Genomic DNA, 19241 nt, shown 5'->3' on the forward strand with positions numbered 1-19241 from the left:
TACTCTAAAAGCAATAAATATTGCCTTGCAGTGTCACCCGCGTCCCAAGAACAAATATACAGAAAAATAAGCTCTGTACATTGAATTTGTGCTTCAAAATATTTAATGTGCTGTCTTTCAAAAAGTGAGCCAATTGATCCACTTGTTCAGATTATCTTCTGATACAGGAGCCTTCTGATTTTGAATTAATACTAAAAAACATTTTTAGTCCTTGCATTTATCTGGGTTAGTCGAACCTAATTGAGCCGTGACTTGTTTAGTTTAATCTTTCAGGCACACTACAAGATACTGAACTCACACTGAAACAAGAAATTATATTTATGGTAACAAATTTAAATTCTTGATGAAGTTATTGTGAAGGGGATGCCTGCACTGTATAGAAGCAACTTGAGGGGCTTGGGCAATGATAACCAGATGATCAGCTGCTCGGCCCTCAGTTACAGATTGACTGCATGATGTATAGAGAAACTAGATAGCAAAAGACTAACTTTAAAAGTGAGAGATCCAAATGAAGGCGAAGGAAGTATGATGATCTGAATTTTGACCTCCCCCAGCTAAGAGTTACTTATCATGCCATAATGCTGTTTCAGTATCTAATTTAATTATAATAATTCACCATTTAATGCACTTTGTCAGATAATGCCATATTTTTATCTGTTTTACGTGGGGTTGGGGGGGGGGGGGCGGTGGAATGGCAACAATATATATTATCTGTTACTTGTCAGGATTGATGCCCCTTCCCTTTAATTCACTGATTCCAACAGAACCTGATAACTAATAATTTACTTAGCTTCCTGTCTTGATGAGTGCATTGTACATTCTCTATCACAATCAACAGTGTCTGTTCAGCACATATAAATCAAAATTCAGTGTGTTGAGTTTAATATGATTCTTCCAAAGGCAAAGAAGTGACTCCTAAATGAAATTGTTCGATTTATTGGAGCCACTTCCATGTCTATTCATCAATGCAGAGGAAGACTTGTACTCGGGTGGAAACTGACTCTTGTCAAGTAATGTAATACGTACGTGAATAAAAATATAATTTAAGAATGTGAAAGAAAGATCTTGCATTTATATAGCATCTTTGACAACCGCAGGACGTGCCAAAGTGCTTTACAGCTAATGAAATACTTTTGAGGTGTAGGACATTACATGTTGGCCATAATAATGCTGAAGGCCAACGTTGTTCATTCCTGGCGTTCAGCATTGCTATGACAGTGAAGGGGTGGAAAATTAAATTTTAAAGACTCGAATTTTAAAGTCCTGTGTAATTGATCATAGGGCTGAGGCAACACTTTTGAAAATTTAATGCAACAAAGATTCACTTGTATCAGGAGACAGATGATGAATTGAATATAAAATGCTTGTTTTACGCTTAAAAAAACAAATCCCTGTTTGCTACAGACCAGGAAGAATTGATATGTGAACTGATGTTCTCTGGGAGGACATTACAAATGTACATGTGTAGCCATGAAGTATATATAATGAAGTAGCAAAACCTTATTATTTAAGTACAACTGGCAGCTTACTGTTTGGCGATTCAGATCAACCTAATATTGTGGTTGAAGAACTGGAAACCTTGCATAGCTGATGTCTGATATTTTCAGAATTCAAATCTGCTCAAAAAGTTTTCCTGTCAGAATTCCTGTTTTGGCTGCTTCTTATTGGAGTCATGGAGCGGATGTCATTGTTTTTTTAAATCCTCTCTTTCCCCCCCCCCCCATCCCCAATTGATTAAATGCTACGGTTGTAATGCTGTGTTTTTTTAGTGGTATTTGACTGTGCTGAATATACTTGAAATGCATAGGAACTGGAGGCCAGTTTAATTTGCATGGAAAAGTACAGTAGTGTTGCCCTATTATTTCTCCTTCCTTACTCCATACATCTAATGCTTATTCTGTTGTCAGTGGTGGAATCATAATGTTTCAAATTGTGAGGGGGACTAGGATTGTGTCTCTTCCCAACAACACCAATTGAAATACATCTAAGTACAGTAAGGAGAATTATGTAACCAAATTGGGCAGCAAGGGAAAATTATTAGTCTATTGTGCACATGCTTCAGCAACACAACCTAGGAAGGGTTTCTATGCCTTGACTATGTGGTCACCCACTATTTCAAGCCATAGATATGGTACAATGGATATGCATTTACAGTCAGATTCCCAGCTCTGGACCTAATTACATTTACTTCAGAGTGCTTAAAGAAATGGGGAAGGTTTATCTGAGCCACTGACAGGTGTATTCACTTAAGTCTGGCTGTCTTCAATACATTGGAAGGAGGCTATTTAAGAAAGGGGATTAATTATAGGTCCATTAGTTTAATGTTGGTTGCAGGGAAGTTAAGATAAAACCCCAGGTCCAGATGGATTGCATCCGTGCATTCTGATTCCTATATTTAAAAAGAGATATAGAACAAGTCCAGGGAACTCTAGACCAATTAGCTTAACATTGGTGTTGGGAAATATAATGATTTCTTACTCAAAGATGTAATAGTGAAACATCTAGAAACTTCAAATATAATTAAGAATAGTCAGCACAGATTTCAAAAGGGAAAGTCATGCTTAACCAATCTTATTGACTTATTTGAAGAATTAACAAAGGGTAGACAAGGGTTATAATATATACATTCATATAAGGTGCCGCATAGTAAACTTCAAACTAAGGTCAGAACACGTGGAGTCAGAGGACAAGTAGCAGAATGGATAGCAAGCTGGCTACAAAACAGAAAACGGATAGGGGTTAAAGGTAGTTATTCATACTGGTAAAAGGTGGGAAGTGGTGTTCTGAAAGGATCCATGTTGGGACCACAAGAAAGAAAAGCCATTGCAGGAGATTCTCTAGCTACGACTGACTAAGTAAGAGTGGAACCAGGCGATAGCTGTCCCACTCAACTGGACATCAGAGATGAGATGGTGGAGGAGGATGGTGTGGTCAACTGTGTCAAAAAGCTGTTGGGCGGGTGGGGGGCGGGAGGGGAGGGGAGGGTAGGGGGTGGGAATGGATGACAGCAGTTTGAAAGGGAGGCGGACAGTACCACTTGCAATACCAGCTAGCATGGGGGCAGGGAAGGGAAGAGTTGGATGGTCGGAATAGTGTCCAGAGAGATAAACAGGAGAAGGATGCGGGTTCAGATCTAGGTAAAGGTCTGGGAAATCCTTGGGGTAGTTTGGCTTGGTAGGCTAGAAGAAGGGAGGGATGCGATAGAGGCAGCTAAATGGATGGTCTGAACCTTAGTGACAAAGAAGTCCATGAGTTCCTCACACTTATTGTTGGAGAGTGCAGGGGAGAGGGGTTTCAGGAGGCTATTGGTAGTCTGCTGCAGCACCAGGGAGAAGAGGGGGGTGGGGGGGAGAGAAGAAGATATGGGGGGGGGAGAGAAGAACATTGGGGGGGGGGGGGGGGGGAAGAGAAGAGAGGAAGATGGGGGGGGCAAAGAGAGAGAAGACGGCGAAGAAGAAGCCCCGCACGCAGCCGATGCCAGGCTGCCGATGCCGCCGACTCTTTGGCCGGGGCCCGCCCCAGTGAGATGCAGGGCGGGCAGGCCCCGGCGACGTTGAGGAAGCTGGGCCCCGCCGAGGACTTCGGGCATGCAGCTGATGCCGGTTTGCTGACGTCTCTTCGGGCGGGGCCCGCCCCAGTGAGATGCGGGCGGGCGGGCCCCGCTGATGACGATGACGACGACGACGACCCCGGCTGCCAAGAGTTCTTCGGGCGGGTCCCGGCCCCAGCGAGAGGCCATGCGGGCGGGCGGGCCGCCGAGGTAAGATGCGCATGCCACAGGGATAGGGGCGACGTCCTTTTGGCCTGGGATAGGGTTGTCGCCCCAGAGACAAGATGCCGGCAGTTACTGCGCACGCGTGCAGCTGCCGGCACTGTTTTCGGCGCAGGGCTGTAGCTCCGCCCCCAACAGCTCCTGCTGCGCAGCGCCGAGGTGGAATTGGGCCTACAGCTATCTGAGAATCGTGAGGTAAGTATTCGGCGCAATTTTTGTTCTATAAATTAGACGGGCCTCTCCGATGTGCGCCGTTCTAGCGGGCGGCCGAAACTTGACCCCTATATCTGTACATCAAAACATTACATACTTTTTACAGAATATGCAAGATTTTTAATCAACAAAATGCTCTCTACATTGTATATATGTGAGATTGTGTATACAAACCAAAGTATCAACGGCTAAAGTCACAAGAGCAAATTGTTTCAAACTTAGAAATTTAAGGTGCAAAATTTAGTTTGTTAATTTTCAATGTTAATTCTCTTCAAATCATATTTGCTTCAGAAAAAAGTACTTGTCTAAAGTTTTATATCTATAATTTACCGGAAGAAATCTGTGTTCTTTTTGTTTGTGTCTCAATTTGGGGGTTTTCACTATTCTCAATCACAAACACTGATTTCATCAAAATTATTCTGCACTCAAGTCATTTAGTTGCCACTACTGCTTAAAAATAAAAGTGAATCAGATAAAAGGAACATTTGCTTCGAAAATATGTTCAATTTTAGACCCTGTCCTGTAACTCTAAGATTGAATTGTCTGCACTTGGAAGCTGCAAAAATATTTGGTGAAACAGTATCTTGTTCCTTGGCTGAAAGATGTAGAAACTAGTCTTCAGTTTGAAGAACTCTTACTAGGGAACATTAACATGACAATTGATGATCTAAGGTCCGAATGCTGGAGATAAAAAGGACATAACTGAACACTTGATTAATGGTCTTCTTGGCATGTAAAAATAGCTGCTACTGCAGAATCCCATCATTTTATAATAAATGTAAGATTGTTCAAATACACTATTTTCTGAAGGCAAAGTAGATTAAATAGTGTACATAAGATTCTCTTGCTGCTAAATTTTATTTTATTATGATCCATGCAAAGGGATATGATACAAATTTGTAGAAATCTGCAGAAAATGGTAGGAAATTCTATAGTGATACTTTGGTGCAATCTATAACACAAATTTCCAGTTTTAAGTCTGGGGTTTGTTTCATTAAACTGACTGACCATATGATCTATAATGCAAATTCATGATGTGGCACTGAATTTGCTGGTCCACATACTTTTTTTTCTGTAATATGCCTTATAGTAGATAATTTGTAATAATTAGGCTGATAGCAGTTAAAGCAGCAATAACTTAGTCATTTGTGAGATGAAGAAAATGTACTTTCACACATAGGTAAAAATTGGAATACAATTTTTGGCATTTCCTCCTCTTGGTCACGTGAGGATGTGAGTCTTGGCTGTTCAATAAGCTTTGGCCAGGCTGGAACATTTTAGTTTGCCCTTTAATTTTTTTTTGCTGTAGAACAGTAAACATTAAAGCCATTTTTTAATGGAAAGATATAGTAATGTCAAATTACTTTTGAAAATTCTCATGATTGTGATAGTTCGAAATGCTACCTTTTTTATTAGGATAGGAGGGAAAAGAGATGAGGATGTCAATTTACAATGTATCAGGGTGCATTAATTTTAAATAAAAGTGCAACTTCCCCCTCCGTCCATTTTTGGAAAATGTTCATTAATCTGAGATTGGCCTAAAATCAAACTTGTTTGCCATGTATTTTTTTCTACTGTTTTTGTGGTGTTCTGTTTTTTTTTGTGTTTCAGCCATTATACATCTTGTCATCTTCAATCCTAGATTTATCTACCAACCATTCTGACTCAGTCGAATCTCACAAGCTCCCTTTATCAGACCCTAATGTGACAAATGTGCCAGAAGATAAACATGATAATGGGGAGAGAAGCAAAACGCAAACCGAGAATGATGCTCAGCATTATCAGGGTGTACAAGAACCAGCTTCAGATCCTAAGACAGATGGCAAAGAAATCAAGAGACAGAAATCTCTGAGGAAAAAGATGGAGGATGGAATACATTCCTCTAGCAGAGTCTAATACTAACTGATTGCTCTATGCTCGCACCGAAAGGTATCTGGGAGTTGGGGGTTAAGAATTGCATATTACTATATTCTGGAAATCCAAAAAGGAAATCTTAATGTGAATTGATGCTAAATGCAATGCAAAATAATCTTATTAGTAAAATATCAAATGCGCATGATTCACAATTCTGGCTATTAACATAAAACATAGCTTGTATCTAAAAACTGCACTGATAACCTAACTTGTTCATTAGAACCTTTGTTTAAAATTAATGTGTGCAGCAGTGTTGTTGATTACTACTCAAATAGCTACTTAAAAGGTGTTCAGTGGCTGAGTGATGCTCATTAATATATTTGTTTCTTGAATAGAATTGCTCACAAAATGAATGTCTATACCGACAGCATTAATATGATAACACACACATTCTAAAACTCGAAATCAACAACAGAAATGTACTGCAGCCTTCTGGATGGGAAATGTATAACAACTAATGCAACTCTAGCTAAATTTACACACTAAATATCTAGACAATTTTATTTTATATTTCCTTTTATCACGTGCCACTTAAAAATAGATTTATGACTGGCAACACGAGTTTGAACTTGAATAATTGAAGAGAATTGTTGGATTGAAGAATTTACCGAATTCTTAATACTTTAATCAGTACATATTGCTTTCCCATAAAATGCATTTCTCTGTCTAAACTGATACGCAACTATAGGAATTCATAGAAACATAGAAAAATAGGTGCAGGAGTAGGCCATTCGGCCCTTCGAGCCTGCACCGCGATTCAATAAGATCATTATGGCTGATCATTCCTTCAGTACCCCTTTCCTGCTTTCTCTCCATACCCCTTGATCCCCTTAACTGTAAGAGCCATATCTAACTCCTTCTTGAATATATCCAGTGAACTGGCATCAACAACTCTCTGCGGCAGGGAATTCTACAGGTTAACAACTCTCTGAGTGAAGAAAGTTTCTCCTCATCGCAGTCCTAAATGGCCTTCCCCTTATCCTAAGACTATGTCGCCTGGTTCTGGACTTCCCCAACATCGGGAACATTCTGCCCGCATCTAACCTGTCCCGTCCCGTCAGAATCTTATATGTTTCTATGAGATCTCCTCTCATTCTTCTTAACTCCAGTGAATGAAGGCCCAGTTGATCCAGTCTCTCCTCATATGACAGCCCAGCCATCCCTGGAATCAGTCTGGTGAGCCTTCACTGCACTCCCTCAATAGCAAGAACGTCCTTCCTCAGACTAGGAGACCAAAACTGAACACAATATTCCAGGTGAGGCCTCACTAAGGCCCTGTACAACTGCAGTAAGATTCAGGATCATGACTTAAATTATAAAGTCTTTCCTTTCATTATCAACTGTTGCATGAGTGTACTTAGAAAAAATATGGTTAGTTCATTTTATTTGTAGGACTAGAAATCAAATGCTCATCACTGAAATGTAAATTTTTAGCCAAGTCTGCAATGTGGCATCAGTAATAATGATGGAAAATCTTAGGAATTGGGAAAGCACAAATTGTTATCAGAGAAAGTCGATCATTGAATGAAGTAAGAATTGTAAATAATTATGAGCACGATCTCTACAATTGACTAGCCATGAAATTTGACTTTGGCATAGACATCATCATCATCATCAGCAGTCCCTTAGAATCGAGGAAGACTTGCTTCCACTCTTAGAATGAGTCCTTCGGTGGCTGAACAGTCGAATATGAGAGCCACAGTCCCTGCCACAGGTGGGACAGACAGTCGTTGAGGGTAAGGGAGGGTGGGACAGGTTTTGCCGCACGTTCTTTCCGCTGCCTGTGCTTGTTTTCTGCACGCTCTGGGCGTTGATATTCGAGGAGCTCAGCGCCCTCCCGGATGCACTTCCTCCACTTCGGGCGGTCTTTGGCCAGGGACTCCCAGGTGTCAGTGGAGATTTTGCACTTTATCAGGGAGGCTTTGAGGGTGTCCTTGTAACGAATCTTCTGTCCACCTTTGGCTCGTTTGCCATGAAGGAGTTCAGAGTAGTGCGCTTGCTTTGGGAGTCAGGCATGCGAACAATGTGGCCTGTCCAGTGGAGCTGATCAAGTGTGGTCAGTGCTTCAATGCTTCAATGCTGGGGATGTTGGCCTGGTCAAGGACGCTAATGTTGGTGCGTCTGTCCTCCCACGGGATTTGTAAGATCTTGCGGAGGCAGCGTTGGTGGTATTTCTCCAGAGACTTGAGATGTTCTCTGTACATGGTCCATGCCTCTGAGCCACACAGGAGGGTGGGTATTACTACAGCCCTGTGGAGACCATGAGCTTGGTGGTAGATTTGAGGGCCTGGTCTTTGAACACACTTTTCCTTAGGCGGCCGAAGGCTGCGCTGGCGCACTGGAGGCGGTGTTGAATCTCATCAACAAGTATGTTCCATAAATGACGGTTTCTATGCATGCTAGTGTAATGATACTCCATGTGAAAAGTATCATTTTTGAGTGGATGAAACAACACAACACTGTACTAACTCACCACATTTGCAAAAGGTATGCATGTTGAACCCAAAACTCAAGAAGAAGACTTGCACTTAAAGTACCTTGGGCTGGAAATTCATCAAAAACCGCCACCAGCAGTTTGCTGCCCAAAAAACTGCTATGACTCCGCTATAAATTCTCGGCAGAAAATTCATGGAAAAAAGAGAAAAAATCCGCCCATCAGGAAAAATTGGTGTTGCTCGAGGATTCGCGGCGGAAACTGCAATCCTCATCAACTTTAGTCCGAGGCCAATACTGTTGGGAGGGGGCACACACACTATTTTTCAAAAAAATTTTAAATCGCAAAACATTCACAAGACCTTTTTCTTGTGAATCGCTGCAAAATAGTCTTTTTTAAAAAAAACTTTAGCTTACCTTTTTTGTAAGGTTTCAATACTAACCACTGTTCCAAGGGCTGCTCCGACTTGTTTCTCCTCGGCGTTTTTTTTCCCCCTCTACGGGTCACCGCTGTGACCAAACTCGGGTGGAAGCGGTTTTTCGAGTGTTGCAGTCCGCTCCCCAGCGGTATTTCAAAACCGCGGTGGAAGACTGCAATGAATTTCCCGCCGCATCTTTTACCACCCAAAACGAAGAAATACCGTTGAAAAATGCAGAAAAAGCTGGTGAAATTCCAGCCCCTTGTTTCTCTGAAATCCTTTGTGTCTTACATGCAATAAATTGCAGCGACTTTTGCTAGATAGTCAAATGTGGCTGCTATTTTGCATGTAAGATCTCACGATAATGAGATAACTGACTTGTTAACCTGTTCTTGGTGGTACTAGTTCTGATTCTTAACCTCCAGCTGAAATGCTAAAATAGCAGATCGTTTAACGTCTCAGCCAAAGGATGGCATCCCTAACGAAGCAGCATTCCCTCAGAAGTACACTGGAGTGTCTGCCTAAAATTATGTGTTTTAACTCCACAAATTTCTGCATCAAAGATGAGTGCTACCAGTCAAGCCAAACTGGCCTGATGGTTCTTGGCAATGCTGTTTTGATATTTGGAACCAATTAAATTACCTTGGATAATATTCAGGACTGTTTCACCTCTACTAAGATACTTTGTTGTGCTCCATTAAGAGACAAAAGTAGTAAAATAGTGATCCTCATGTTCCCCTATTCCAAAAAATACTGCTAATTTAACCCAAGTTTGTAGTCTTGCCATTTATAATGAGTTTTTTGCCATAGAATTTAGATAATTGTACTGCAGAGTTTCCTTTTTTTGTTCCTTGCTGTAAAATGTCTTTGGTCTTGGTTATGATGATATGTGCCAGTTAAAGCTAACTTGGGAGGGCAAAGCAAGATTGATCAAGTACTGTTTACCATTGAAGTGCAAGTGGATTTTGTTATTCATCACCTACTACTACTGAACATTCAATTATGCTTTCTGCATTCAGCACACTTTCCTAGACTCCTAGCTATTTTCACCCAGGTGACTATAGCAGTAACCCCTTTAGTACTTGTTCACTTTGTTGAAAGGTGAGAAGTTACCACTTAAACTTCGCACTTAAACCTTGCCACTTATGTATGCTTTAACGACTGTTTATTTCTTTGCTCAATGCTGTCTATCAGTTTTCATTTACTGCATCACCCAAATCTGTATGTCTACCCACATTTTTGTGTTAATTTGACTGCAATAAATGAGCTAATCCAGTGTACAACTGACCATACTTAAAATTTATCAGTGAATAAAAGTGATTCAAATTTGGCATAAATGTATATTAGCCTAGTTGGATATTGCATGTTTCAGTAGTTCATAATTGGTGTGTAATTATATAAAACATTTTCCCCAAGTTAAAGGAAGTAACTCCGTGCAGAGGAAATACTGATATAAAGTACTTGGCCCATAACTCGCCCCACCCCCTCCTCGGGGTCAGGCCCCATGTGATTAAAGGTGAAGTTCAAAGAGTGGACTGCCTCAGAATTATTTTACACCTGGTTTTGAAACTCGGTATGAAGACCAAATTATGTGAAACTTCCTTCCGAAGCTAGTTCCACAGCTCTTGCCTTCAATCAGGGTGTCACCAGCACTTTTGAGCTATACAGCAAGTTTTGTGTTCATATGCAATTGAAACTGCTTTTCAGCTACACAAAAATGGCAGTATAGCTGGTGTGCGAATGTGATAGCTCACTGGAGCGAATACAGAGAAGTTGAATATGGAGCAAAAATACTATGCTCCAGCTGTTTCACGTGATGTTGATAAAGCTTTTGTATACAACGTTATAAAACTTTCTTGCAGTTTAATTTTTTTAATTAAGCTCACCTGGTGCTACGTTGACGAGCTTACCACAAGCTGTCAGTTTGGCATGAATCCAATGTTATTTGATGCTTCCTTGTGACCTTTTCATTCCAGTGGTAATGTGGTGCTTTGGAACTTTAATTTACTGTGGCACAGAGGAATAGCAAGGTTTTACATCTAATCAGTACTGTCACTGGCAAGGTGAGAGGCCCAGAGACCTTGTGGTTTCTTCACCGGGAGGGAGAGAAAAGCAGAAGGAATCCTCCAGAACTGCTGCTTTCAGAGTGGCTTTGGAGATTTGGAAGGGAATGGCTTGCCTGCTCAACCTCCCTTGGAATAGGGAAGCTAATTAGGGAAAAGGTGAGAACATATCTTCTCCCTTGTAGCCTGAGTCACACCAACTAATTAAGAAAACTGATAAACAAGACACCTGGCGGGAATGGTTTTGTTTACACCCCATCCGATTTCACAGTTGAAGGCAAAATGAGGTGTAAAACAGGCGTCCAACCCGAATCCGCCCTGTTCCCGCCGGGCAGGTTAGGTTAACATTGGGGAAATTGCAAGTAATGAGCATGATGGTATAAATACTTTATGTTCAAGTATTTCCCTCCCACACTGACTATTCATTTTAAGTAGCTTCAACAGTTAAATTATAATATCTTTCACATTTTTATTTTGTGTCTTTGTAGAAATAAAACAGTTGTAATTGTATTTTAAAGCTATTGCTGCTTATAAAATGAGGAAAATTGTTAAAAATGTAGAACTGCTATTATTGTTAGGAAGTAGAGGTGAAAAGAATGAATCAATCTTTGTCTTTTTCTAGAAGCAACTGATTTAAAAGCCCAGGAGGATCTTATGGACATCTCTGAAGTGGATGAAGGATTTTGTTGCAGGGTTTCAAACACGAGCATTATAATCGGTAGTACAGCCAACAAGACACCTGCTGGGAAAAGTCAATGGAAATCTTTAGGCAGCAAACCTGGCAGAGATAGAGACATGGCAGACGAGACCTGCCGGGAACACCTTGCTCGTAAGCAGTCCCAAAGAGCTGTGAGTGAGAATCTAGAGCTCGTGTCCGTGAAAAGACTGACTCTGACGAGCAGCCAGTCCCTGCCCAAGCCAGGAAGCCGCAGTCTGGCTAACACTGCTACAACACTTTTCAGTAAATCATTTGAACAGGTTAGTGGTGTCTTTATTGGAAGCAATCCAGATAGTGCCACGAGTAGGAATATAGCAGAATGCAACAGATTCTCAGCTTGCAGCCTTCAAGATGATAGGCTTGCACTTGTGTCTGATCGTGACCTTCAAGCTTCCATCACACAACAGCAGAAGTAACAGCGCTCGCCTAGCTTTAATGTTCATCTCTCAACAGACATGTAACTTTTCAACATGGACATTAAAGAAAAGTTTGTATGTTTTTTTTGTAGTTGGTATAATTTTTGATTTTGTCAAATGTAAAACTACTTTTACGGAGCATAAATACTGTGTGAAGCATCAAATTTTTTAATCATTAATGTGCCTGTAAAAACACGTATTCATTGAACAACAATGAAAAGTATGGTGTATAACACTTCAGAACCCTTCATTAATGTGCACCTTGAGAAATTGACTATTATAATAGTGAACAACTTAGCGCCTTCTCACTTGAAGAAACAGCCTTGTAATATTTGTTTCTGTTGTGATCTGTATCTTGCTCTTTACACGACCGAACTTATGTTATTTCTACCACATTCAATTGAAATGTAGTTTGAGGGTTGAAAATTGCTATAGTGTAAAAGCCGTGCGAGTTCAAGGTAATTATGTAAATGTAGAATTTTTATATGAACTTAGTTGAACTAGATTTTGTAGCTATCTTGGGCTTTATAGTCATTTAAGCTGTGTGTATATTATATATACATACGCACATCTACATCTTTGGTCCCTTTTTCAGACATTTTTTATAAACAATGCTGCTTTAAAACAGTAAATATAAAAGTGTTTCTAATTCTAAGATCTCCTCTCATTAACCATTACAGAAGTTACCAGTCAACCTCGATGTACCAGAAATTGAAAGTGCTAACTTGTGGAACAAAGAGTAGACCTGGTTGGGTTTTTGCAAAAATCAGTCCTATTATTGTGGTTCAAGCTGCCATTATAGCACTTTGAGCAGAAATGTTCATCTTAGTGTACCAGGCATTGAAAATGTTAACTTGTAGAACAAAGAGTAGACCTGGTTGGGTTTTTGCAAAAATCAGTTCTATTATTGTGGTTCTAGCTGCCATTATAGCACTTTGAGCAGAAATTTTTATTTTAGTGTAACATTTACAGACTGTTGGACAGTTTATTATTTTTAAAATGTCAATTATTGTGAAGCTGATCTATAGTTTTAGAAACAGCTGCCTTACTAAAATATTTGTTGAAGAATAAAATCAATTAAGAGTAAAATTATTTGGTACAAAATAACTGATCTATTTTTTTAGTTTCCTTTGTACAAATTGCTGTTTATCTTGAAGATTTTTATTAATTTTTCAATTTAAAAAAAAAAATGTTTTGTGCCAGGCAACAATATATTGCAGTTGCTGAAAAAGTAAAGAAAGTAATATTAAAGTGGATTTTTAAAGTTTACATATTTTACTGAACCATTAACACTTGCTAGTCATGTATTATTGTTTTATGCAGTTATATTTGTGCAATATTTTGTACAAAACTGGAGTATATTCATTTTGTAACATAACTCAATTTTATTTCAACTTCTACGCATGCATTTTTTTTGGTAGGATCACTGAGACTCGGTAAGGGCAGGAAATAAACAATTTTTCCCCTTCCTTGGTCCAAGGCAAATTGTAGTGCCCAGATTAAGATAAGACAACTTAGTGCAGACCAGGGATCAAACTTTAGACATTCCTGGTCTGCATGAAATGGTTCCAAGAGTATTTTTTATAAACTGAGTCATTTGGATGCCTACATGATGCCTTTTAATGATGGAATAGCATAAGCATTTAAATGATTTAATAAATGTCATCACTACATGTTTATATTGGATAGATAAACAGATTTGAGAAATGTAATGGTTGTTTTCAACAGTATTCTCCTCAAATATTAGCTGATACTTTGTATTTTATATATTAGTGTATTCATTTAAAAAGCTTGATTGTTGCTCAAATGTTGATTATGTTCCACATGTCTGATATTTAATATTCTCAGAATATCCAATATAGCACTTTATTATCCAGATTTATTCCTTGGAGTTTGATGCAATAGTGGGAGGTGCCAGTTGAAAAGACCACATGCATTCTATAAAAATTGAAGTCTGGATTAAAAAGTGAATTAATCAAGTGTTGCACAATGCTGTTAAATATCTCATAGTAACATGTGACTGCCATCTTAAATTTTTTCAGACATGCACTGTAAAACACGAAAACAACTTAAGATAACTGACGGGTAGGCGTTTCTCGAAGGGTTAGATAATAGGCACATTTGCTTTGGTTGTTTTTCTAGATTTTGTAAATTTGTCTTGATTAGAAATGTGTACTTTTGTATTAATACTGGCTTTAAGAATTCAGAAATATATTTGTAACCATTTTAATTATGCTGCCTACAATTCAAACTAGTATTCTGCATTTGTGAATAAGGGATGACTTTGAGTAACTAACTGTTTCCTTTACAGAAAATTAAAAATCATTTTTTTTTTAAATCAGCATTGCATAGTTATCCTTGTTGTAGACAAATAATATAAATTGGGAAAAGATTTAGTCGGTTTTATTGTCCTGATTTGTCAGTTTCACTAAAATTGATGAATATGTCTCTTGCTTTCTATTGCATTTTTGATTGAGAAGTTTAAATTTTCTCATAAGTTGACTTTTTATATCTCCATTAAGATGCAAAACTGCAATTACCAGTGGGTATAATCTTTACATCATTAACAGACGATCTGAACTGTTGAATTGGCGGACTCATTTTATCAGTATGAAGTGAGGCCGCATAAACGTTCTGCAGCGTATTTTATAATTTGTTTTATTTAGATGTTAATATCGATACATAGCTTTTTATATTTGATGAAACCATGTGTACAAACTGCCTTGACTGAGAGCTCAAATTTACCCTTGGAAAACCTAAAAAAAATTGCATAGAAGTTACAGCTGCCTCAATCAGTATTTTCCAAGTAAGTAAAGAAAAAGTCAGGATATTTTTTCTTTTTACATATTTGTTCTCTGGATGAGAGTGACCAGAGTTATTGCCATTCCCTAATTGTCCTGACAACTGTCTTATGGAGTTGATTTTCATAACTTGTCATGGTGAGATTTGAACTCTACCTCCGCTGCTGACCCAGTACCATTACTACTCTACCATATCCACCCCATGCATACACTGCACATGTCCAGAAGACTCCCTTCCCTTCTTCCTCACTCACAACGTGTTTCAGCCAATACAAGAACTCTTTGTCCCCAAAAAAGATGCTCGTACTTGCTAATGAAGTCAGCCCTGTAACAGGAAGAGTTCAAAAATGTATATTCCAACACAATTCACTCGTCTCCATTTCCTAGCCTGCAATACTGGCATCAGGATCAGCAAAACAGCCACTAGTCTCAGTGGAAATGTTGACTGTCAAGTAACCCTCCAATTCCCTTTCCAATTCAAGATGGCTCTCAAGTGCTTATGTATTCATCCCTCATGATCCTGCTGGAAACCCCAGCAATATTCCACCTATTGGGCCCAAGTTTCAGGCCGCGCCTAGAACGGCGCAGCCCTGACCTGGACGCCCGTTTTTCGCGCCAGAGAGTGCGCCTAAAAAGTACTTACCGGTTCTCCGGCTCCCTGCAGGTCCTCTGGAGCCGGGCGCGGCGCAGCACGAGGTGTGGGAGGCGGAGCCAGGTCCCTGCGCTGAAAACCGTGCCGGGACCTCTGCACAGGCGCTACAGTGGGCGCGCATGTGCAATAGCTCCAGGCGCCCAAAACTGTGTGGGAGGGGCCCGAAGCACGCAGACCCTAGCCCTGGCCGAATGGCCTCACTGGGGCTGCGTGGATAAGGCTGCCTCCCACACCCAGCTCCTGCTTCCTCCCGACCCGACCCAACCCGTCCCCCCCCGGCCCCGACTCAACTCCAGCTCCCCCCCACCCCCCTGACCCCGGACTGGACCCGACCCTCCCCCTCCCCTCGCTGTCAGAAACACAGACACTGACGGACAGAGAGTGAGAGAGACACACACAGACAGAGAGATAGAGACACTGACAGACACACACTGCGGGGGGGGGCGTCCCAGCATGCTGTTGGAAGGTGGAGGGCTCCCGGTGCTGCAGTCGGTAAGTAGAAAATGTTTTATTTATTGATTTTTAAATGTTTCTTATTTTTTATTAATTTTTTTTATTGGTTGATTTATTGATGTATTTATTATTGATGATGGCACTTTATTTGTAAAACTGAAGTGTTTAATGTTTGTAAACTTCTCTTGAAACCCCCCCCCCCCCCATTCCCTACGCCTGATTTGTAACCTACACCTGATTTTCTAAGTGTAGGCAAGGTTTTCTGAGCGTACAAAAATCTACACTTACTCCATTCTAAGTTAGTTTGGAGTATGTTTTCACTGCCTAAGCTTTCAAAACTGGCGTAAGTGGCCGGACATGCCCCCTTTTGAAAAAAAAAATCTCTTCCAAACTGAAACTGTTCTAACTGACGAACTGGAGCAAACTAAATGCCGAGAATTGCAATTTCTCAGATACTCCATTCTAAATCAGTTGCTCCAAAAAAACAGGAGCAACTCAGGCTGAAACTTGGCCCCATTGAAGCTGGTGACTTCATCCACTATTCCATTGGGGACAGAAGAAACTGAATGCTAGAAATTCAAAATTAAAAACTGGTGGTCTGTCAACATCTGAAAAAGACAACAAGCTAATATTTTGGATAAAGATCATTCCAAAACAAGGCAAACCAAAAATTACCCAAACAAAATACAAATTAAATTGATGCTCTCATGAACATTACTTATCACTGGGACAGATGAGGACTCCAAGTAAAAGAAGTGAAGTACACCACCTTCCTCAACAAATTCTATTACCTCTACATAGTCCCCATTGCTCAATCACAGTGCAACCAAAGTAGCATGAACTTAATTATTCCCAGTGCCTTCCACAGAAGACAAGTCACCTAACAAAATTGCAATCTCAGAAATCATGTTTCAAAGTCACAATTTTGTTAATCTGTCATTAATTGCGGGTAAAATCAGGCTGAGTCTCTGGTAAATAATAGCCATTTTGCACTGCTAGAGAACAGTGGCAAGACAGCAGGACATAAAATAATAAAAAGTCCCCTTAGACCAACAGTATTAGATAGTGAAAATTGTAACTTACTAGTGCAATGGAACCTAGCTATACCAGGACCTCCAAAAACAGTAATCATGTTTAGAACTGTACATATGTGGCTTCTGATGGTCATGATTTATTCTTTGTTCGCTTGCCAACTAATGATATATTAACAAGTCTTCTGCCCCGTCCTTCTCTCCAAGTGCTGTTCAGCTGTTTGAAGTGTGAACTGCTTTTCAGCTGTTACCATACATTCAACAATCATAAACCAGTATGCACTTGTGACGTTGCATTACTTGCACAGCGAATGTATCAACAGTGGATTGACCTTAGCTGAAGTTAATAAAAATGTTGTTGCTATTTTAGTAATTTTTTGAAGAAACCCAACTTTGTATATTAATTGTCCCTTAACACACATTAAAGTCGTTTGATTCTGTTCAATTTTTTTTTTGTTTTGCTACTGCTAACATGTCATCAATGACATTTGAGCAAGCCTGGCACAATGGCAAAAACAAATAAAGGGTAATCATGCTCCAGACACAGCCCTCACCCCTAGGAACATATGCGAGGAACTCAGACATGCACCCCCTCCTTATTCAACATTAATAGAACTAGGAATGAGGTTATGCTGGGTGAGTTTGATGAGCTAGGATCAAAATTAAAACGCAGAATCTCACTGGTAACAATCGTTAGCTGAGCCACGTGCAAATTGGCATAGGGACAAATAGATTAGAAGGTTAAATACATAGTTGAAAGTGGTGTGGGAGGCAGAGGTTTCACTTCATGGGGCACCGAGCCCGGTACTGGGGGTAAGAGGGAGCTGTTCTGTTGAGACCAGCTCCACTGGGACCAGTGTCCTGGCAAATTGAATAACTAAGGCTATAGATAGGGCTTTTAACTAATGAAGGGAGATGAGAGGATTCTGGAACAGGGAAATTCAAAAGTGGCGAGAGAAATGTCAAGGCTGGAGAGCAGAGTAACGATTGGGTAAAAATAACCAGAGTGGGTCGGGAAGGGACAGACCTTAACAAATGTAATAGGACATTAGAGACTGGTGACATCAGGGAAAATAGAAAAAGGTTAAAGCTAAAGGTACTATATCCAAATGCACAAAACATTCACCAAAATAAATGAATAGCACAGATGCAAATAAGTGGGTTTGATCTAATAGCCATTAAGGAGACATGGTTATAGAGTGACCAAGGTTGAGAACTGAATCCAGGATACTTAACTTTTCTGAGAGAGGCAAACTGGGAAAAAAAGATGATTGGGAGTGAATAGCCCTGATAAAGGAATGGGATAAAGACAGTCGAGAGGATTTTGGCTTGGGAAAATCAAGATGTAGAATCAGTTTGGGTAGAGCTAAGGAACAAGGGGCAGAAAACACTGATAGGAATAATTTATAGGCCCCCAAACAGTAGTTGTAGGGTTGGGCAGAGTATAAATCAGGAAATTAGAGGTGCATGTAACAATGGTAATACAGTATTCATGGGCAACTTCATGAAGACTGAACAAAATAAATTTGTAGTAATAGTGTGGAGGACGAGTTTGTGGAATGTATTCAAGATAGTTTTCTAGATGTGTGTTGAGGAACCAACCAGGGAACAGGCTATTTTAGACCTAGTATTGTGCAATGAGAGGTTTAATTAATAACCTTGTAGTAAAGGAGTCTATGGGGGAGTGATCATAATATGATAGAATTTTATATTGAGTTTAAGAGTGATTAAGTTAAGTCCAAAACTATGGTCTTACATCTGAACAAAGCAAGCTACGTAGGTATGAGGGGAGTGCGTTGGCTCCCTCAGCAGGGGGTGCACTAGCAACTCACCTAGGGTTCTTTCACAGCATCACCTAAACCTGTGACCTATATCACCTAGAAGGACAAGGGCAGCGGACTCGTGGGAACACCATCGCCTCCAAGTCACACGCCATCCTGACTTGGAAATATATCACCGTTCCTTCATCGTCGCTGGGTCAAAATCCTGGAACTCCCTTACAGCACTATGGGAGTACCTTCACCACACAGACTGCAGAAGTGCAAGAAGGCGCTTACCACTGCCTTCAAGGGCACTTTGGGATGGGCAGTAAATGCTGACCTTGCCAGCAACAACCACATCCCATGAACGACTAACGAAAAGGTGCCACACAAGAGGTTATTACACAAAATTGGGGCTCATGGTATTGGGGTAATATATTTGCATGGATTGAGAATTGGTTAATGGACAGAAAACAAGAGGAATAAACAGGTCACTTTTGTGTTGGCATGCTGTAACTAGTGGGGTAGCACAAGGACCAGTGTTTCGGCCTTCGCTATTTACAATGTATAATCAATGAATCAGATGAGGGGACCGA

General features: G+C 40.2%; 1 protein-coding gene across 2 annotated transcripts in view; it reads left to right on the forward strand.

The window, feature by feature from the left end:
- hycc1 (hyccin PI4KA lipid kinase complex subunit 1) overlaps positions 1-14238 on the forward strand; it is a 103555-nt gene extending 89317 nt beyond the window's left edge. The window contains exons 11-12 of one of the 2 annotated variants that reach the window (XM_070880967.1): positions 5628-5914; positions 11437-11523. In XM_070880967.1, coding sequence (XP_070737068.1) covers positions 5628-5881 — 254 coding nt within the window. In that variant the 3' untranslated portion in view covers positions 5882-5914; positions 11437-11523. Of the gene's footprint in view, positions 1-5627; positions 5915-11436 lie in introns of both variants that reach the window. The other variant, XM_070880966.1, reaches the window with a different exon arrangement.
- Positions 14239-19241: the final 5003 nt, after the last annotated feature.

The sequence above is a fragment of the Pristiophorus japonicus genome, chromosome 5 (assembly GCF_044704955.1).
Source record: "Pristiophorus japonicus isolate sPriJap1 chromosome 5, sPriJap1.hap1, whole genome shotgun sequence".
NCBI lineage: Eukaryota > Metazoa > Chordata > Chondrichthyes > Pristiophoridae > Pristiophorus > Pristiophorus japonicus.